Source organism: Bombyx mori, chromosome 10 (assembly GCF_030269925.1).
Source record: "Bombyx mori chromosome 10, ASM3026992v2".
Taxonomy (NCBI): Eukaryota; Metazoa; Arthropoda; class Insecta; order Lepidoptera; family Bombycidae; genus Bombyx; species Bombyx mori.
In genome coordinates, this window is record NC_085116.1 from 4,264,331 (window position 1) to 4,285,690 (window position 21,360).

At 35.5% G+C, this 21,360-nt stretch overlaps 3 protein-coding genes and 1 non-coding gene across 4 annotated transcripts in view; 3 read left to right on the plus strand and 1 right to left on the minus strand.

Moving 5' to 3' along the window:
• The window catches only part of LOC101737831 (myosin-7B), a 56,581-nt gene extending 54,342 nt beyond the window's left edge, over positions 1–2,239 (minus strand). The window contains exon 1 of the mRNA XM_038013281.2: positions 2,079–2,239. The gene's annotated coding sequence lies outside the window, so the exon portion shown is untranslated. The remainder of the gene's footprint in view (positions 1–2,078) is intronic.
• A 537-nt stretch (positions 2,240–2,776) lies between these two features.
• LOC101746064 (uncharacterized) lies at positions 2,777–11,296 on the plus strand. Its single transcript, XM_004930340.5, has 7 exons — positions 2,777–3,073; positions 3,299–3,466; positions 4,256–4,407; positions 5,746–5,942; positions 6,606–6,677; positions 7,110–7,257; positions 8,682–11,296. The coding sequence occupies exons 1-7, from the start codon at positions 3,006–3,008 to the stop codon at positions 8,891–8,893; spliced, it is 1,017 nt and encodes a 338-aa protein (XP_004930397.1). The 5' UTR covers positions 2,777–3,005; the 3' UTR covers positions 8,894–11,296.
• A 2,949-nt stretch (positions 11,297–14,245) lies between these two features.
• TRNAE-UUC (transfer RNA glutamic acid (anticodon UUC)) lies at positions 14,246–14,317 on the plus strand. Its single transcript has one exon. It is a non-coding gene; the product is annotated as a tRNA-Glu (tRNA).
• Positions 14,318–18,017: 3,700 nt separating this feature from the next.
• LOC101746207 (uncharacterized) lies at positions 18,018–19,422 on the plus strand. Its single transcript, XM_004930341.5, has 2 exons — positions 18,018–19,030; positions 19,205–19,422. The coding sequence occupies exons 1-2, from the start codon at positions 18,579–18,581 to the stop codon at positions 19,263–19,265; spliced, it is 513 nt and encodes a 170-aa protein (XP_004930398.1). The 5' UTR covers positions 18,018–18,578; the 3' UTR covers positions 19,266–19,422.
• The last annotated feature ends 1,938 nt before the right edge of the window (positions 19,423–21,360 follow it).

Consider the following 21,360-nt stretch of genomic DNA (forward strand, 5'->3'; position numbering starts at 1 on the left):
ATATTTAAAAAAAACAGACAGACAATAGAGAAGGGCAAGAAAGAGCAGTGATTAGAAGTGGTCAGCTGCTTCAATAAGTCTCAGCCACAATCAAAACTACTACTGTTCACAGTATATGTAACACATTGTACACAAGTCAAGTGGTTCCAGGTACTAAGTGCTGAATGTATCATAGATCAATGATATTGATACGCGAGTACTTTTCAACTCAAGGCCAATTCCCACAGATGAGTATTGGTGTTGAAAACTAAATTTCATTTATTTGATAGATTAATGCTATTAAGGGCTTCTACAATAAAGACTGTGACTCCATGTCTGAAAGGGGGTTTAGCAGCCTTGGTGTTGTGATATCTACGGACTCTGGTAAGCAACTAGGCAGTCTTAACAAACACTGAGGCTAGTTAAGTTAATTAATTGTGAGTGTTATTGTAATAGAGTATAACTACATTTTATGGGTATAATTGTTGAGTTTAGAAAAGAGATTAAATTTTCATTCCGCATTTTATGTTTTTAGAAGCATATACATTTTACACATTAACACTGTAATTAATTGCATATTCATTTTGTCTCATATATTTATGCACTATTGTTAATGTTCTATGGCAATTGTGTCATGGATGTAATAAATATTAACAAACAACAATGTCGTTTCTTAATGTTGTATGTAAAATGTCTGATTGTTATTTAATAAACTGTTGCATTTAGAGATTTTTTTTAGATAGTTAAAAGTGTTCTTAATACATTGCTTAAAATAAATAAGAGACACTTGTTTGTTACTAGAAGATAAATTTTAGTGACTATTTTTGATGTAAATAGGCTATTAAGATTTTATTTATTCCATCAACAATGGTATGTCGCAAGAGCTATGCCACTGCTGTTGGTATTGGTCACAAATATACATTAGATGTATTTATTATTTTAATGATATGAAATCTAACTCTTAGGTGAAAGAAATCAACACTTAGGAATATAATAATTTCATTGTTTCAATAATTGTCAATAAATTGTCTATCGAGAATGGGAATACTGCAAATATTACTATACCACCACTACCAGTGCTATGTGAAATACCACATAATATACAATAAAAGCTCTTTATTTATGGTGTATAGATTCCATGAATATGCGCAAATACAGAAACCATAAATATGGAAAAGCGCATTTACAAAGGATATTCAGTTGTATACCTACATATTGGAATCACTCTTATCAACGTTTATGTACTGATTTATTTATTAGATCCACAAATAGAGATAAGAATTGGATTGAATTTTTTAAATTCGCAAATAGTGAAAACAAGAATTAAGGAAGCTAAAATAAAGAACTTTTACTATATATTAAAATGGCAGCAAGTAAATCTAATTTTTGGATTTTTTCCCATACTATATGATTTTTGTAAATGCTAATTTTAGATATTTGCTTAACAAAATTTTAACTAAAATGATACTACTGCCCACATGACTTATGCTCATGAATATCAGTAATTCCAAGGGCACAGTCAAATAAATGCTGAACTGCTGAATGATGAGCTGTAATAATGCAATATTTACCTAATATTGCTTTCAATATTAGGTACTTAGGTACTGCTATTGAACTTAAAAAAATCTCTTCTCATAATTTTAGTAATTATCTTTTTTACATTAAGTAAAGGGTCAATTTACAATTTTCATTTATTGTTAAACATTGTTAAACATTTTTTATTTTGTGTTTTTTTTTTAATTGTTCTTTTTTTTATAAATAGCATTAAAAATAACTAGGTATGATAGTGAGCCTATGTAAATTAGAAAAGTGAGCAAGCCACGAGGATTGCACTGATATCTAAGTCGTGTGAGAAAATACTCATGTTTCCTAATCTAGTTTAATTTGTGTTCTTTCTATTCTTGTAATGCCGGAGGTTTGCAATTAGTATCTATTAAAGTTTTATTCGAATTTCCTCATAAACTAAAGATATATACGCTAAGGTATTTAACTTCACTCAATCAAAACACTAGAAATGTGTTTTTTTGTGACTTTACATCAGTTAGAACATGTAAGTACCTACTGAAGAATTAATTTATGAATTAAATTTAATTACTTACATTCAAATCTTGGACGTGACAGTACTTCTAATTATTTTTCTGTAGAAAATATTATAAAAGCTAAAAACGATACTATTCGCGTTATGTATAACAAAACAATTCAAAAAACACGCGAGCAAACGAACTAAAATAATATTCTTTTTTTCTTATGGCAAGCTATGGCAATTGGTCAAATATTTTTTTAATAAGTTTTATTGGCTTGGAAACAAAGTGTTTTAAGCCAGTGCAATTGGTCATTGTGTCAATTATCTATGAATCTGTCCATTAACAGCTTCGGACTTTTTGGCGGGAAGGCGAGGAGTGAGGCTGTGTGATTTGTTTTATTTTGTCTATTTAGTGTTTCTTCACGTTTAAATATGTAATAAAGGTAGTTTATTAACTGTTTAATATTTGTGAAAGTGCACGAATGTGGAAAATGAAACAAAGCCGTTACTTCTCGGGATTCTCCAAAAAGCCCACTGAAAAAATCTCAGTAAATGACCAACATTTTACTAAGGTTATATTTCATCCAATATCATCTCATCTTATTTCTATTCATTTCATGCCATGTTTTATATTAATCAACTTCATTTCATTTCATAATATCATATTTGATAAAAATAATATATACAAGATAGGGCTGTATGGTATGATACCTTTGCCTTTCAATTCGGAAAAATAAAACTACTATTACTGACTTATGTCAGGATTAATACCACTACATGGAGTTAATAAGTACCTACAACAACTCTATGTACCACTATTATAATGATAAAATATAAATCATACAAGACTTGGCTTCGGCTTTTTTGCAAATTTATTTCAAAAATTATATAGAACAGACAAGGCGTATGGGCTTAGAATCCCCATGCCTTTCTTCATAAGGAATAGTTGTACCAAAAAAAAAAATTGTCTATAGTCAGTTTTAAGCAAAACAACTTTTACGACATGGAACCAGATTCAACAACTTTTGAAATTAAAAATCAATCACATCTTCCGTTCAATACGAACATAAGGTAAGTTTCATTGAATTAAGTTCAGGGTAAATTGTAGTTAGATAATACTTGTTTAGGATTTGATAAAGGCTCTTTAGGTTTGATGTACAAACTCGACAGTCACTTAGATTCTCCTAATAAAATTTCATTCTCTAACGATATTGTATTGTTATTTTACGTTTATGTGATTAAATATATGTACATTAGTAGTATTACTACAGTGAACATAATCATACGATTTTTCAGGAATTTAAAATTATACAACGATTTCACAGAAACCAATGGAACTGCAAGTGCAGAAAGTCAATTAGTAGAGAAACTACAACTGTATGGCTTGATACCAAGATCCCTATCATGTCCGACAAACAAGTCTGATTGCAAGCTTAGTGTAAAAACAGCTAGGGTCATTGATCGGTAAGTTTAACAATAAGTGGCCTAAAGTTATTTTTTGAACCAACAGTCTTTCGTTAGGTCCGCAACTAAGTTGTTGCAGCTTATCAATAGTTTAGCAATGAGTGCTGGTCAATTTTGGTAGATAAAAAACATTTTGAAGCAAACAGAAGTAAACCACTTTGAGACGGATCAGGAGGATCCATTAACGGTGCTTTTAGGTACCTCAAGCACCGGTCACCGTCCTCCCGGAGTAAATTAACCTACAGACACAGCCCACTGAGTTTCTCGCCAGATCTTCTCAGTGGGTTGCATTTCTGATCTGGTCATATATTTTGCGAAGCTCTTACTAGGGTTCGTGTTAACAACAACGTCAGGTTTGAGCCCTGCGAGCTCACCTACTAGGCGAATCTAGAATAACCCCTTGATTATTAGAATAGGTAAAAAAAAGAATTACGCATCATTCACAGGAAGTGTAGCTTTTCTTCATTCATTTAATTGTAGGTATTGCTTTATGAGGATCAGTCGGCTTCAACATTAGGAGTTACTTGCCAAGCCATTTCTAACTTATTGCATGTATTAGAATGATTCAAAATCAAGAAACTTATGTTCTTTACCTGTCTTTGTGATTGAATCCGGTTATTGTAATCCATTATTGTAGTGATTACAATTAGAGATCAAGATTAAGATTATTAAAAAATTAGAGATTAAGATATTAAAATCTTATAATAGTTCTTTATCTATGTTATAACTGAAGACTATCAGTTGTGCCTACAACCTGTGACAAAAATTTCAATTAATGATGTTTTGCAGAGTTCAGTGGTCATGCAAAGGATGTGGAAAAAGGTCACCAATAAGGACAGGATCATTCTTCCATAGGTTACCATGTTCCATACTACAAACCCTCCAAATAATTCTGGCTTGGTCTGAGGATGCTGATTTACAAGTAGCTGCAGAACATTTTGGTAAGTGAGTTGCTTTCAGTTAGTATTAATAAAAAAAAACAAAAAACTTTTTGACCAGTCATGGTTGAACCACTACTTAAAGATCAACTTAGTCATGTTTTTTAGATAGACAATTTATTATTTAATTATAATTATATAACTTAGGTACCTATATAGAAAGATTAGTATATGGATACTAACAAAACTAAATACTGTATGGAGGGTAGCTATCAAGCTAAAGCTAATAATCAAGGTTATTTCGCAAGTCGTTTTGGCTTAAAGGATAAGACGTCCAGTGCATTCGTATCTAGCAATGCATAGGTGTTCAAATCCCGCAGGCGGGTACCAATTTTTCTAATGAAATACGTACTTAACAAATGTTTATGATTGACTTCCATGGTGAAGGAATAACATTGTGTAATACAAATCAAACACGCAAAATTATAATTTGTTTAATTACTGGTAGTAAGACCTCTTGTGAATCCGCACGGGTAGGTACCACCACCCTGCCTATTTCTGCCGTGAACCAGTATTGCGTTTCGGTTTGAAGGGTAGCGCAGCCGTTGTAACTATACTGAGACTTTAGAACTTATATGTCAAGGTGGCTGGCGCATTTACGTTGTAGATGTCTATGAGCTACGGTAACCACTTAACACCAGGTGGGCTGTGAGCTCGTCCACCCATCTAAGCAATAAATCATTAAAATAAAATAAATGATTTATAAACTGTTTAAAGCAATTGGTGGTAAGGTGTCTTGTGAGCCCATACAGGTAGATACCACAACTCTGCCTATTTCTGCCGTGAAGCAGTAATGCATTTAGTGTTTGAACATGGCCAGCTGCTGTACTGTACACACAACAACAACAGACATGGGACTTCTGTCTCAAGGTGGGTGGTGGCATTTATGTTGTTAATGTCTGTGGTCTCTGGTATCCACTTCACACCCGGTGGGCCGTGAGCTTTTCCGCCCATGAAAATAAAAAACTAATTCTACCCTCCGAAGTCTTTGTCAAATAAAGTGGCACAGCACGAATACGTGTTTTTCGATAAAATAAAATACAAATTTTAATACTTTTCATGTAATAAATATTACACTTCCCAAAATTAACATTTTCTAAATTGTTTTACATGCACTCGCCCTGATAATATGGTAAGTAATCTAAATGAAAATGAGAAGACTTGTTTTAATGTATTTATAAATTTTTCTATTTATTTACAGTTAATGATGGTATAGCTTAGTAATTCTTTCGAATCTTAGCTGAATGCTAAGTCTGCTCAGTATTACTACACAGATATTGAAACATTAGTGTTTTTTCTCAGTACCTACCATCTAAAGAAGCTGATAATTATTCATTGCAGGTGTAAAGCAGAAGGTGGCACGACAAATCTTTGATAAACTAGATGATCTGGTGATAAAGGAACATAAAAAATGTCTGCTAGGAGGCGAGAATAGAGTTATTTTGACTGAATTATATCCGGACTGTGTGAACAGACTCTCGCCGGATACAACAGATCAACCTCACTTGCACAGAATACTCATGTTAGCTGATACTAAAGTAAGTTTTTTTAGAAGCTACATAATATGTTATAGATTATTCTAATGCACAGGTAATTTGCTAAAAAGCATTGATACCCTAGCATTGAAAAAACTCGGCCTATGCTCATCAATAACCGAAGCAAGTAAATAAATAAGATGTTTTTTGTAAATCAATTTCTTGAAAATGTCTATTTGGTATTATATATATCCATTGTGCTTGCAGCATGTGAGCAACCCGTCATAATAGCTGGTGGTCAACTGCCTCGTCCACCACCATAATACAGTCTGGATTTTTATTTATTATAAATAAACACGTACCTAACTTGTGTTAACAAAGGGCTTCAGTACAGTAAAAATTCTTTCATTCTTCATTTTGTGTAACAAAATTCACAGTCAGCAGGTGTAATATGCACATGCAGTGTGCATTGCACACATAGTTTCATTATCTTTTCTAATTCTGCCACTTGACAGTTGTGTCATTCTGATTTCAACGGTGATACAAGTGTTAAATATTAATATAATACAATGGAGACTTAAACCATGTGTCTCATACAGAATGTGAGCGGTGACCTTCTTGCGGTAGCAATGTCTATCTAATGCCTCTGAAAGCAGCTTGACATTTAATTAATTGTGATATAACATCTTATAATAATAAATAAATATACACATTTATATTTTTCAGTTAATTCCCACTGACTACAGATTGCATGTGCTTAGAGATGATGCCAAAAAAGGGTTCAATTTAGATGATCAAGTAAGTACTTCACATTTATTTGCTTACACATGCTTTCTATAATGTATAACAAATATGGAGTGTTGGCATTCAGATTGTGAACTCCTGTTGACTGTCCAACAGGTGCTGGAGTCTATCTTCTAAAAATCCAAATTTTGTTTCTTCAAGTAAATGTTAAACTTTATACTTTCATAAGCATGTGCCAAAAATAACTAATACGACTTCCGATGATATGTGAACGACGTGTATAATTAAGTTAAATAAAATCTAAAGTATTGATAAATTTGCTTAATAACCGCGATATCTTTTGCACTATATATCTGAGCTCTCAGCCCCGTATCTCAAGGAGTTAGTGACGTCATTGGGCTCTGGTAGCCGGTCGCCACTGTGAGAACGCCGACTTTAGCTAAGCCGCTAAAACATCCAGAGTAATACCAATTTGTTGCAATGCAGGCCCTGACAGCAGAAGTTCGTCAAATCATATCAGAGACAGTGGAAAGTAATTCAATGGTAGTGAACGGCTCGAGTCTACCAAACGTCGAGGGTGCGTCGTCCATGCAGCAGCTACTGAATTATTGTGATGGCGACATGAAACATTTCCGTGAGTATCGAACTCGCCAATCGTTCGTCTATAGAAAATCTTCACCTTACATATTGTCTTAACTGCATCCTCTAAAATATAGGTTTCCTATATCGTCTTCTCGCATTAAAACTGTATAATCTCAAAACTTACTAATTTTAAAGGAGTGTTTTAAAGGTTTAACATGTCATATTTTTAATAGTAATCATCTTTGCAACGTTTATTTTTAATTTTTTACTATTTACATTATCTGTCTTTTAAAGTAAGATAAAATTATGTATTAATTTTATGAATGTTAGTCAAAACATAGGAAAACTAAAAAATAAATTTTTTTACTAAACTACGCTCTTTTAACAGTATTTATTAGAGAAATACTGGTGATACCAAATGATTCCACATATTAACAAAATTTCCAATATTTTTGGAAATTGTACACTTTTAATGCGAAAGACTTTATTACATTAATAATCATGCAGGAAGGGATAAGGAAGGGTGGTGTAACACGATCGTTTCGCTGTTGAGTGACGTGTGACGTCATGAACCGCTATTACCGCTCTTTACTCCCGCCATCACAGAAAGACTGCTAATTAAATGTCGGTAAAAATCACTCGGTGGTACTCTATTTCGCGCTTCAGACTGTTGCGCCGAGGGCCGTTGGTTCGATTCTCACATCGGAGAAACATGCGTGTGATGAACAAGTTTGTCTAGTTGTTTAATATTTATGTACTTAAGTATTGTATATAAGTGTGTATGCCAGTCTCTGGTACCAATAGCACAGGGAATCCTAATTTGGAGCCGGATGACCGTGCGTTATTTGTTCCCAGTTATTACAAAAATACAAAATACTTTATTTTCAAAAGCGAGTTAAAATAATACAATGATTGGAGTCTCCTTTTAAGCGTGCAAGCCTGTATTGTTATCATTAATATTTATTTATTTAAACCACTTCTGAACGTTTATAATAACTAGCAGCCCGCTCCGGCTCCGCTCGGGTCTTTAACAAAAAGTTTAACGATATTTGACGTTGTTTTATTTTTTTAAATATAAAAACACTTATTGCGGCGTAACTATAATAGTTAGACATAGTATGCTGTCGCGACACTTTTTATAAATAATAATGTGTTCTACAAAGTAGTTATAAATTATTTTATTCTATCATCAATAGTTTTCGCAGTGCACGCGATGTTAAGAATATTCTAGGTATTTTTTTTACGCCTTGGGTTATATTATTGGAGTTTTTGTAAGGATCCCTAATTTTTTTCAAAATATAGCCTATGTCACTCGGAAATAGTGTAGCTTCCAAACAGTGAAAGAATTTTTCAAATCGGTTCAGTAATTTCGGAGCTTATTCAATACAAACAAACAAACAAATATTTCCTCTTTATAATATTAGTATAGATGTGTGTACAAAAAAATACATTTAATAATTTTCTTTGAATTTCCAGTAACTACAAAGATATGGCGGCAGGCGGTGACGCTGTGCGCGGCTTCGCGGGACTTCTGCGCGGGGTCATCGAACTTCGGCGCGTGCGCGGGCGCGGCGCAGCGCTACCTCCACGTCGCGCTCTACCGGCTGCGGCACCGCCACGCGCTCTACGACCACGTGCTCAACCTTGTAGCCAAACAGTTTAACCGAGGGGATACTCAAAGCGAATGAAGCAAGGGTCTTCGTCTATACTAATATATAAATCTACGGTGGTTTTTATGGATGTTCCGTTATAACTACTGAACCATGCATCCGATTGACTTGAAACTTGGTATCCATGTAGAAAATACATGTACTTAATGGACTGCGTTGGACTCCCTACACCAGTGGCGGGGGCGTTAATGATGAGAATCTTTGTGGGGGTGAGAAATAATAATGTTAATTTTAAATGCCCAGCGAAGCGAACGGGTAAAGCTAATTGTATTATAATAACACATTTTTAGACTGGTGGTAGGACCTCTTGTGAGTCCGCACGGGTAGGTACCACCGCCCTGCCTATTTCAGCAGTAATGAGTTTCGGTTGGAAGGGTGGGGCAGCCGTTGTAACTATACTGAAACCTTAGAACTTATATCTCAAGGTGGATGGCGCATTTACGTTATAGATGTCTATAAGCTCCAGTAACTATTTAACACCAGGTGGGCTGTGAGCTTGTCCACCCATCTAAGCAATAAAAAAATAAATAAAAAAAGACTTCAGTCATATAGAAAGAAGAGATTTGCGAACATGAAGTTGGAAAATAAAATGGGAATTCTATTAAAAACCTATGCAAATAATAAAAACTAAATAACAACGTGCCTTATCAATTTAGTGTGTACAGTTGTAAAGTACTTCCAGTAAGTGAAGATAGCTTTAAAAGCAAAGAATTTTTAAAAAGTTCAGCCAAATACAAAGTAAATAAAAATAAATAACTTGGGATTATAATTAACTACTTTATTATATTGGACATAAAAGCCAATATTAGTCATGTAATTATGTGATTAGAAATAGCGTTAAAGTATTTTATAGAATTTTTTTTGGGCGATCGACAGCACCACTAACTCGTACTGAGATTGAAACTGAACTGAACTGGGACTGAAACAAAACTGTTTGATGTTAAGCTTGATGTATACATTTTCGTAATTAAAACAAACTTTGACGACTCCGCGTCCGTGATCATAAAGGAATACTGTAAATTTGAAACTTCGGAAATAACAGAATGACAATGAAAACTGCAACGTTAAACCGTAAAAGTGTAAAACCACTTTTATTCTTGTTACCTCTGTCATTCGCGAAATCTAATCTTTGGTAGGCAGCGGCTTGACTCTGCCCCTAGCATTGTTGAAGTCCATGGGCGACGGTAACCACTCATCATCAGGTGGGCCGTATCCTCGTCTGACTACAAGGGATAGAAAAAAAAATCCTATGAAAATTTATGTATAATACATTTTCTGTTTTTTTTTTTATTGCCTTTGTAGGCAGACGAGCGTACGGCCCGCCTGATGGTAAGTGGTTACCGTCGCCCATGGACTTCAGCAATGCCAGGAGCAGAGCCAAGCCGTTGCCTACTGCAAACTTCGCATTTAAATCGTACTTAGTACTGTTTCGATAAGAGCCTGCCCTACGTAACTACGTAAAGACCGAGGTAACGCCGGATTTTCATATAAATCTTAGTTTGGCGAGCAGTTTGTGCGTGTTGATCGTTTTAACATTAATTTTCTAATACTTAGTTATAACCTAAATTCGGACCGTGCAGACTAGCGCGGAGGCATCCGGTGTGAGGGTAACGAATGCTCATGAATGATTACAAATGGTATAGGTACATATGCCATCGCATGATAACAAAAACAATTTTTTGATGTGAAACATCTATAGCCGCACGTAAAACCGATTTCTGGCGTGGCGACGCATGCCGTGGCGACGCGTCGCCATGCTATATGATGGTATATATATACAGTCTATATGCAGTAGTGTGTACGGTGTGGCGACGCGTCGCCATGCGCAATCGACTGTGCGATTCTCTCCCACTCGATCCAGTAATACTCCGTAGTGTTGTTTACTACAGTACACATAACCTGTGTTTTACTTGAAAACAAATTATTTTTTCGTAATATTTTATTTTATCATTATGACATATTTAGTTCCTATCACAATCTGTTCTTTTCTGCATACTACTTTTACAAAATAATGTCGATGTTTCACATCTGCCAGGCGTCCCGTGACGGCTCACATTTTTTTAATTATAATATAATTATCTTACATTATTCCATTTGAAAACTTGATCACTGTGTGTCATCGTGAGGGCATTTTGTTCACGGTCTCAAACAAAAAATGAAAAGTAAATGGACTGTAGGAAGCCATGTTTAGTATTCTATTGTGCGTGATTTATTTTAATTATTGATATTATGATTGATATTATTTTGTTAACGAAAATTGAATTGTTAAATACGCACGCTCTCAAATTCACCTAATGACTGTTATTTGTATATGTATTGAGTTTTCTGTATTATGTTCGTATATTATCTTCAAACAAATGACTGCGTGTCAATCCCACTTGCAATATTGTTTTTGAAAAGGAAATAAATATTTTAATGAAATTAGTGTTTTTTTTAATGGATTAATTAAATTTTTTAATGAATTAATTTAGGTTTACTGGTGGTAGGACCTCTTGTGAATCAGGGCGGGTGGGTACCACCATTCTGCCTATTTCTGCCGTGAAGCAGTAATGCGTTTCGGTTTGAAGGGTGGGGCAGCCGTTGTAACTATACTCGAGACCTTAGAACTTATATCTCAAGGTGGGTGGCGAATTTACGTTGTGAATGTCTATGGGCTCCAGTAACCACTTAACACCAGGTGGGCTGTGAGCTCGTCCACCCATCTAAGCAATAAAAAAAGGAATAACGTCGAGAATTAATCAGCATTTTTCAAATTTGCCTTAATTCATGGTACTTTGTAGTTCCGCTCAGGTATCGTAGGTAGGTATCGACATTTTAACTATTTCTACAGTAGGTAAACTGTTACTCTTTACCAGGGCTGTCCAAACTACATAATCAACTTTGCGGGCTCATTAAATTTACTACAAAAGCTGAAGGACCACAGATAAAATACTTTCAAAAACAAAATGCTTCCCAGAAATTCCCTCAATAGGTAATAGTAAAATATAGCTTCACTTTTAAATGATTTCATGGGAAGGGAACGTTACAAGAATAAATATAAATTATACCAAATATTGATTATATGTTTGGGCAAAGAATTCTATTATCCAAACTGTTTATGTCCAAAACTATTTTTTGATAAAAACATGCGTCGCGGGCCGCATGTAAACAATGTTGTTTGGACAGCTCTATACGATTAAGATTAAGACCTCACCCCTGAAGGTGGGTGACCGCATTTATACTGTACTATCTATTGGATTTCCGTAACCACTTCAAAAAATTGGACCGTCAGCTCGTTTACCGATTTTTTAAATAATAGTAAAAAACTGCTATGACTATTGAGGCTTTTAGACATAAAAGCCTAAGCTGGATACTTGAAAAGTTCAAAAAATAAAAGAACAAAATAGGTAAGTATATACATACGCACTGCGTGTGATGGAATTTTCAATCAATCAATAATTCAATAAAGGTATTGTTTATGTTACTATTTACTTTTAATATTTAATAGCAAATATGCGACATATTAAATCAACAACACAAATTGTTCGCGCGAATCAATTTTACTGTACAAGCAGAGTGAAATGACAGTACGTAGAAAACAAACAGACATTTATTCTTAAATTGATAGATATATTTAAAAATAATAATAATTATAATAATCTTTTTTATCAAACACTATATCAAGTGAAAGGCACGGTTGAAACCAGTTTGTGGAGAAGTTGTACATACATAGCATTATGTACCTATAATATGTAGTTGCTAGTTGTGTATCCGCACGAGTCTCGGCGACCTGTTCTAATTTAGGCCTGCGGATGCATTAAACTCTTTAACTAGGCCGAAAGGCGAAAGACCGGAACATTCTCGTGCATTGACCAAACTGGTCTTGGAAAACCCTTAAGTGCTCAAGCTAAATGAAAAATAAAAATAATTTATAGATTTTACACTTGATACCAGATTATTTAAGTTCTTTGGCCCCGTTCGGGTCTCGGACAAGATTTTTTTTTGCCTACCTATTGTTAGTAACCTCAAGAGGTTATATTATCTTTACCAAAGGTGTAGGCGAGTTCACGGGGCACAAGCCTGAGAGGCTTTTCTAACATCTGCTTTAGCAAGAGCAGTGTGCTTTGCTGAATCTACCACCGGATTGGAATTGCGATCCACTGAGAAGACCCGGCGAGAATCTCAATGTCCGTGGTTTATGTTGCGTATCGAACCCTTCGATTCATCGATTTGACGGGTTCAACGAGGACGGTGGCCAAAGCACCAAGAGTAAATATATCGGGGGGACCTAAAATTACGTCTTTAAGGAGACGGCGATTTTTAGTAGAATTACACTTGCAAAAATCATGATCGGTTGTTTTCCTCTGTTCTAGCTTCTTTTTTTTTATTGCTTAGATGGGTGAACGACCTCACAGCCCACCTGATGTTAAGTGGTTACTGGAGCACATAGACATTTACAACATAAATACGTCACCCACCTTGAGATATAAGTCCTAAGGTCTCAAGTATAGTTACAACGGCTGCCCCACCGTTCAAACCGAAACGCATTACTGCTTCACGGCAGAAATGGGCAGGGTGGTGGTACCTACCCGTGCGGACTCACAAGAGGTCCTACCACCAGTAAAATGTCAGCTCATATCAGATCTATCTCTGAATGTTTTATTGTGCGAATTTTTATTTATTGCTTAGATGGATGGACGAGCTCACAGCCCACCTGGTGTTAAGTGGTTACTGGAGCCCATAGACATCTACAACGTAAATGCGCCACCCACCTCGAGATATAAGTTCTTAGGTCTCAGTATAGTTACAACGGCTACCCCACCCTTCGAACCGAAACGCATTACTGCTTCACGGCGGAAATAGGCGGGGTGGTGGTACCTACCCGTGTGGACTCACAAGAGGTCCTACCACCAGAGGTCCATTACTCAAAACAACCTAACCCATACATCAGTCCGCAGAGTTTCTCGCCGGATCTTCTCAGCGGGTCGTGATTCCGATCTGGTAGTAGATTCATTGGCGAAGCAGTTACTCTTGCATGGTTAAATCTCATTTGGAGGCGCTTAGGCAGCTGTTAGCAAGTCCCATCCCTCCAGGCTGAGCCTTTACTCGCCCACCTGTCCTGGTGTAACTGGAAAAGCCTTCGAACCACCAGTAATCCTTCTTTCGTAAAACAAACTAAAAAAATATTTAAACAGCTTATCACAATTTACACGTGTAGTTGAACGGCTTACGTAATCAAACAATGAATTAATAACAAACATTACGGATGACAACTTTTGATAGTTTCTGTTTATTATTATGTTGCGTTACGTTTATTATATGATTAACATTAATTTAGTAAATTGTTAACATGATTTGTAACTATTACAAAATTTAACACTAACCGAACAGTCCCGTATGGTCTAGTGGCTAGGATACCTGGCTTTCACCCAGGAGGCTCGGGTTCGATTCCCGGTACGGGAAACCTTTTTTGGGTTTTCCACCAGAAATTTACTAATCTGAATTTTTATTTTTTTAGCTAAGTTTTGAAAATTTTACTTCAATTTAAGCAAAATATTTAACAGATTGAAATAAAAATACGTATTGAATTAATGACGCATTCGACTTAGCATATAGAGTTGGAGGTGGGATATGCATTTACTATAACTATAACATCGCACATACACTCGCAGGTAAGATTTGGGTTTTGTTTTGAATATCTAAGTCACTTTTTACTATTTTTACACGGCTGCCCGAAAATGGAGTGTAATTATTTCACTGAATTTGTGTATTCCACTATAGCTTTTAAATACCTGAACAGATTTGATTTTATGTCTTTTTGTGGTTCTTGCATCGTTCTTACTGATCATAGTTTATTACTTTTTATTTGTTTTTTGGTCAGGCGTGTTTACATATTTCTTGGAACAACCTACTTACATTCTGAACTAATTTTAAATAAAATAATGTTGAATGTATTAAATGTATGTTACATTCATAAATTAATTTGATGAAAGCAGGTCGTTACAGAAAGCTGTCGGTTCTTGTTTGTCCACCACTAGTTTACAACTAGAAAGCTAGATTAGCTGTCTATGTGAGATTGAAAATATTTAAATTTCTAATAAATGTACATATCGACGCTTGAAAGGCAAACGTGACTAAGCGACAATAACTGCTTTGTACATAAATAATAGGCAATAACCATATTCGATGCGCAAAAAAAATATATTTCTAGGGCTATTAAAATCATTTCAATCCTACAGCTCGATTCGTTAAAATAAATTTTGTTTTCAGGTAATTCAACTTTAAATTAGTCTACTGTAAAGTTCATGCATTGTCGCTTAGTCACGTTTGTCTTTCAAGCATCGATATGAATATTTGTGAATGCACGTTTGTTACTGAGACATAGGGATCTCTCTTCCTCTCTTCAATCGGTCCCTCATTGCTGAGGATCGTGACTCCGTTCGATTCCGTCAACCAGCTGTCTCCATCAATCCCGTTCTGTAGCTTGGTGGAGTGCGTCGCTGACAGGTATTTTCAGTTCCTCCGCTTTTTGGTCCGACTATCGTTTGGAGTGACCAAGTATCCGAGTGTCTGGACATGCACTTCACTGTGCCACTGACCGACAAAAGTGGCTACAAACTACAAAAAAAGGTCACAGGCGGGTGCATCACGATGCTCAGCAATATGAGCGATCGACTGAAGGAGGAGGAGGATCGTTTGGGACCTCTACCCTTAGGCCTTTTTCCCTCGATTTTACCGGTCACCAGAAGACGTTCCAAGTTGCTGGTATCCCTGCGTGCAACATGACCAAAATACCGCAATATTATTTGTAGCCAGGTTGTGGATAGACGTTGAGTCTTTTCTATTTTTAACTGCTTGAGAATAGAGATGTTGGTGCTGCGGGCCGTCCATGGTATTCGTAGCATACGTTGCCAGCACCACATTTCAAAAGCGTCGATTCTCTGACATAGGCATAGAGATAGAAATACTTAAAATAGTGTGAAAGAGATAAAATACCATAAAGGAAACTTAGAAATTCTTTGGCTAAATATTAAATCCTTGTAATCTCGTCATTTCATGTAAACAGTTTATGTTTATTTGCCAGTATGCAGGAGCATTTTATTCGGGAACCACTGCTGGCTTCAAGACATGAGATATGGCATATTTACAGAATACTTTGCGAAACATTAAAAATATGTAAATAGTTTTACATAAATTTATAGTGCAGAATATTTTATATTAAAATTCATATCAGTAATCCGTTATAGCCAAACCTCTTCATAGTCTATAGGTACGTGGTTTCTACTTCTCAATAAATCCCTCAAAGCAGCTTTTTCTGACCCGTTGTGAAGTCCTGTTACTGATAATGTAGGGGCGAATAGCGGGACTCACATCCCACTACGTCTAGAATCACCTTCCACGATGGTTATGCACAGCTCTATCTACTTATCTTAGGAATCGGATTATTGGCCGCAATTTTAAAATCCGATATGACAGTTACGGTTATCTAGATATTTTAAATACAAAAAGCGCTTGAACATACTTTCAAATAATCGTAATTATTTCTTGTGTATGTTATTTCAAAATATGTCCAAAAGTTCTAGAAAATGTTTGTAAGTTCGGTTTAATGTTTGTTTCTGGAATTTATCGTGTGGATGAACTTGTGGATGATACAACTTCTCCAGTCGAGAATGAAAAATATTTATTTATTTTTAAAACGATTGAGAGCCTTTGCATTTTTCAAAGTTTCAGTCTAAGTTTCCATTGTTCTTGTAGAATGGGGAATTTTGTTTTTCAATGTATTTCTTTAATTCTTACAGGACCCTAATCTGGAAATGGAAAACAGAGACAAGATCTATTGAAAATGAGTCTTTCAAATAACTACATCCTAATAGCACGCAGTAATTTATTTTTTATTTTTTTTAGTGCTTAGATGTGTGGACGAGCTCACAGCCCACCTGGTGTTAAGTGGTTACTGGAGCCCATAGACATCCACAACGTAAATGCGCCACCCACCTTGAGATATAAAAGTTCTAAGGTCTCACGTATAGTTACACTTACTTTGTTATGAAAATTAATTAGTTAATTTAAATTGAATTAATTTTCTAGCTAGATAATAGTTTTATCATCTATGCTTGTTGATATTGTTTTGCTGGAGCTGGTTATTTCTGCGGCGAACCAGTTTGCGTTCTGGGTTGGAATGATAAGATATTATGTGCGAGTAAGTATACGCGTCTATGGAACTTGGTAATTACCCAAAATCTGGCAGCCGCTGGGCTTATCCATTAATCTTCTTCTCATAGCGGCGTCTCTTATCAGAGGTCGGTAGCCATTAAGACTATTAGATATTATTTTCACTTTTATACTGCACCAAAAGTTACCTCGGTAGACGTCGTACGTTATATCGTAAAAACTTTAACTCTGACCAGGAATTGAAGGCATGGCACAGTAATAAATCAATTCCGTTGTTTTTATTTAAAAGTGGTGTAACCTCATCGTAACTTTAAAAAAATATGTACTCGTTTTGTATAAATATTATCCCCATAAAGGAACTTTGGGGATCGTGTAGAAAAAAATAACGTAGTGCACCTCAAAAAGAAAGAAAGTACAAAAGTCCTAGTTTTTTTTCCACAAACAAATACTATCTTGATGAGAGTGTATTAGAAGCATATTTATTTGATATATTTCCATCAGTTTACCACCTAAGCAGGTTTTATGATTATCAGTTTAACAAATTAGCTCAGAACTACTGACGCAATTAGATTAAAACCTCAATTGATTGTAAATTTTTGGCTGCTTGTAAAAATAGTATCAACGATCTCAAATTTAATGGAGGTTTGTAAATCTAAGCTTTCGGTCGTTATTGCAAAATATTCGAGAGAGAGTTATATTTTAGAAGTATATCTCACTGTTTGCTGACAACGAAGAAATTGTATTCAAATCATGTTACTATCCACGTAGATGTAAGCTTGGTTTGGTTAAATAATGCTTTACAAACAATCAATCTAAAAAAAGAAGACCAATAAACCTACACCTACTAGGAAAATAATGAAATTACGAATGTTGCGCTTTTATTTGAAATAAAACATGTGTCAAATGCCAATAAACAATAAAAGCGTCACTTTGTTGATAAGAAACAATTATATATTTTTATTTTATTTTATTTTAGTATAGTACCTAATACTCGTATAGTAGTGTATATTATAGATATCAATAATTTCAAATTTATGTCGCACATAACTATTATTAAATGTATTTAATATAATTAAGACGTGATATCGGTTTGGTTTGCAAACTTTGCAGGTCACCGGGTCAATGGCCAACCCAGTGCCTCTGTTGTGCGAATCTCTAGTTATTTTATTGCTTATTTAATTTTATTATTTTAATTATAGTAATGAATTGACAATGTTGCAACAAAAATGTAGATACAACTTTACTGACAATCATTTATTGAAAAAATTACAATTGAATAGCATACACTATTATATTGGCTATACCCAGATTCAGCTTGTAACGGTGAACTTCCCGGGAAAAGTCTTGCATTTTATTAAACTTATAAAGCTTTTCTATAGCTTTAATTCCAGTTTAGCAACTTGAGAATTGCGGTTAATCGGAACCGATGTAGCTGTTGTAGCTGGATGTACCGCTATCTGGGCGAATAAATAAAAGATGCAACGGAGAGCGAGTACATAGCGGACCCCAAGTCGGCGGGCGTGAGTCAGTGCGTCAGCAGACACCTTTCGCGATGGTCAACTATCGACGAGTAGTGTATGAGGTAGCGGCGTTGGGCGCGTTATTGGCGCTCGCTGCGGCAGCTCCACTTAATTCTGACTGTAAGGAAGAATACAATCAGAGTCAGAATGGAACGGAAAATTTTCGGGTTCACGTAAACGGGCTAGTCATCGCCATGATGCCGGCCGAGTCGTTTGCCGAATCATTGTTGTCGGCGATGCCCGACTTAGAAGAGCTGTTGGAGTCTGAAGGGATTAATCAGTTGCAACAACAAAAGCCGAAACCTCCGATGGTCACCTCTCCGCCTAAGCCTGAAGAAAAACCTCAAACGGAGTCCGAAGTTTTGGCCACATCTGAAAATCCAAAGCCTACAGAATCGGCGGCGCCTTTGAGCGATGTCTCCATAAAATCAGATACACCACACAATAAAGAAGCGTCCGTAAATAAACAAAAACGACCACAAAGGTATGTTGGAGTCATGACTAAAGTAGAAAAAAATATTAAGTTTGTTTTATTAACTTGATAAAGTTATTGAAACGTAAATTATTTAATGTCCTGGAATAACTCAACGTTATTTAAAAATTTCGTCTCTAAATACCTATCTAATACACTAAAGTAATTCTTTTTTATTGTTAACAGGCTGAAATCAATGCTGGCTAGTTTGTTGCTGCCCCTGATGCGTAAGAACAGACATCACTAAAGAAAAACAATGTTGCTAAGGCAACTATCGCTACACAAATCACTGGAGGAAGATTTAGGAAGTGATACAGAATGCATTTATTAGCAATAAGTTAACATAAGATATTATATGATTGTTTCGTTGAAAATAAATATTCATTCGTATTTAAAAATCCTAACTTTTGGTATTTTTTTGTCACGTAAAAACCTTTTATTTCCAATCCCATAGAAAAAATGGCATAATTAAATAAGATGATATATTAAGTAATTATTAGAATGGAACTATTTTAGCTTGTATCTGTCGATATGTGTCCTTTTATCTTGATTTTAGGAATAGTTAAATTTAGGTAATGGGAAATACACAAATTTTGTTTAGTACATCCCCATTTATTAATAAGTGTAAACAGGCATTCGTGTAACTAGCATTGCATGCAAATTAATCGAAAATAATTAATTAACTAATTCTATATGATGCTGCCCGAAAATCATTTATTAAGAGACAAAACACGCCTCTGTGATGGTGATCAAATAAAGCGTGGGATTGTTAAAGTTTGTAGAACTCTATGGTGTAGCTAACGCGCCGACTTCGCGTGGAAAAATGTTTTAGAATCTGGTATCAATTAAATACTCGGTATTTTTCATTATGTGCGATTCACAGATGATCTCACGGCTCGCCTTATATCAAAGTAATTGGAACCTTGCCCACTTTGAGAAATGAGACTGTAGTTTCACCTAGGAGCAGGACCCAGAATCATTAGGACTTTATAGATAGGTCATCATCATTATCCTGCCCTTCTCCCAGTCAACTGGGATCTGCGCAACATCCATTTCTTCTTAGGTCTACCTCTTCCTCTATATCCTTCCACATTCCTAGTTAACATTCTCTTACCAACCTCATTTGCATTTCATCTCATCACATGTACACACCACCCCAAACGCGCATTTCTCAGCTTCTCTGTCACAGGTGCCGCTTTCAGATTTCTTCTAACATTCATTCCGTATTCTATCCATTCTCGTTACTCCACACATTCATCGCAACATTCGCATCTCTGCTGCATGCAATCGCCTTTAAGACTTTATAGGTTTTTTGTAGGTTTATAGGTTTTTTAGGACTTTATAGATAGGTGACGTCGTTAATTTTCCCTGCCTATTCGCTGATAGACCAAATTGTTCTACCAGCTACGCCCGGATAGGTAAGTGAGCTCACGGGCTCAATCGGAGAAAGTTTGCTAACACTAGCCCTGGAAAGAGCAGTGTTCGCAGAGCAGAATCGCGACCTACTGAGCAACTCAATGGGCTGTGTCTATGTGTGGGTAAAGTCAATACACTCCACAACATCACTCAACACGGATTCATAGACAAATAGAATCTATGACTCATAAATCATTGTTAGTATTTATTTATTTACACTTCTTCATAGATAACATTTTTACAAAAGACATGTAACAGAAACAAATAATCAAACGCTAGTCAGTAGGTACAATGGGATGAGTATACTCTTAAAAATATGTACTAGCATATAGTATAATGTAATGTACATTTATTGTTTATTTTGTACAATGATAGATAACATATTAAGTAAAATAAACAATAAACATCAGAGATTCTCCAGTAAACAAAACTAAAACCAAAATTACAGTGATAGACCGCGACACACTGCTTATTCCTGGTAGATTGAATCTACAGAATCATGATGATTTTATTTACCTTGATTCCAGCAAGAATGATTGCTAAATAATTCGAGAAGACGGATCAGGATCGTTTGGACCTCCGAGCCTTATCTCGAGGAGGTGTTTACTTGTGTAGGAATAGGAATAAATTAGAAAACCAAACTGAGACTAGTGAGTGCTCTTGTCTTTACGGTTTTTCCCTTTATGTGACGGAACCGTTTGATATTTGTTATTTATTTATTGCTTAGATGGCAGAGCGAGTTCCCACATAGTGAGAGGCATTATTGAGAGATGGGAGTAATGATCGTATCAGATTTTAACACATACTTGTTCAAGGGGAAATGGTTTCACCAAACAGTCACGAACACTGTTAATAGATGCCAGCGAAAAACTATAGTATAATATGTAAACGAAAAATTTCGGCAAACATAATGCTATTTGTAATTA

Bases quoted from the DNA above. Each gene is read 5' to 3' on its own strand.
- LOC101746207 (XM_004930341.5), top strand. From the start codon at position 18,579: ATGGTCAACTATCGACGAGTAGTGTATGAGGTAGCGGCGTTGGGCGCG. The intron at 19,031-19,204 runs GTATGTTGGAGT...TATTGTTAACAG, and splicing joins AAACAAAAACGACCACAAAG to GCTGAAATCAATGCTGGCTA.
- LOC101746064 (XM_004930340.5), top strand. From the start codon at position 3,006: ATGGAACCAGATTCAACAACTTTTGAAATTAAAAATCAATCACATCTT. The intron at 3,074-3,298 runs GTAAGTTTCATT...ACGATTTTTCAG, and splicing joins CCGTTCAATACGAACATAAG to GAATTTAAAATTATACAACG. The intron at 3,467-4,255 runs GTAAGTTTAACA...GATGTTTTGCAG, and splicing joins ACAGCTAGGGTCATTGATCG to AGTTCAGTGGTCATGCAAAG.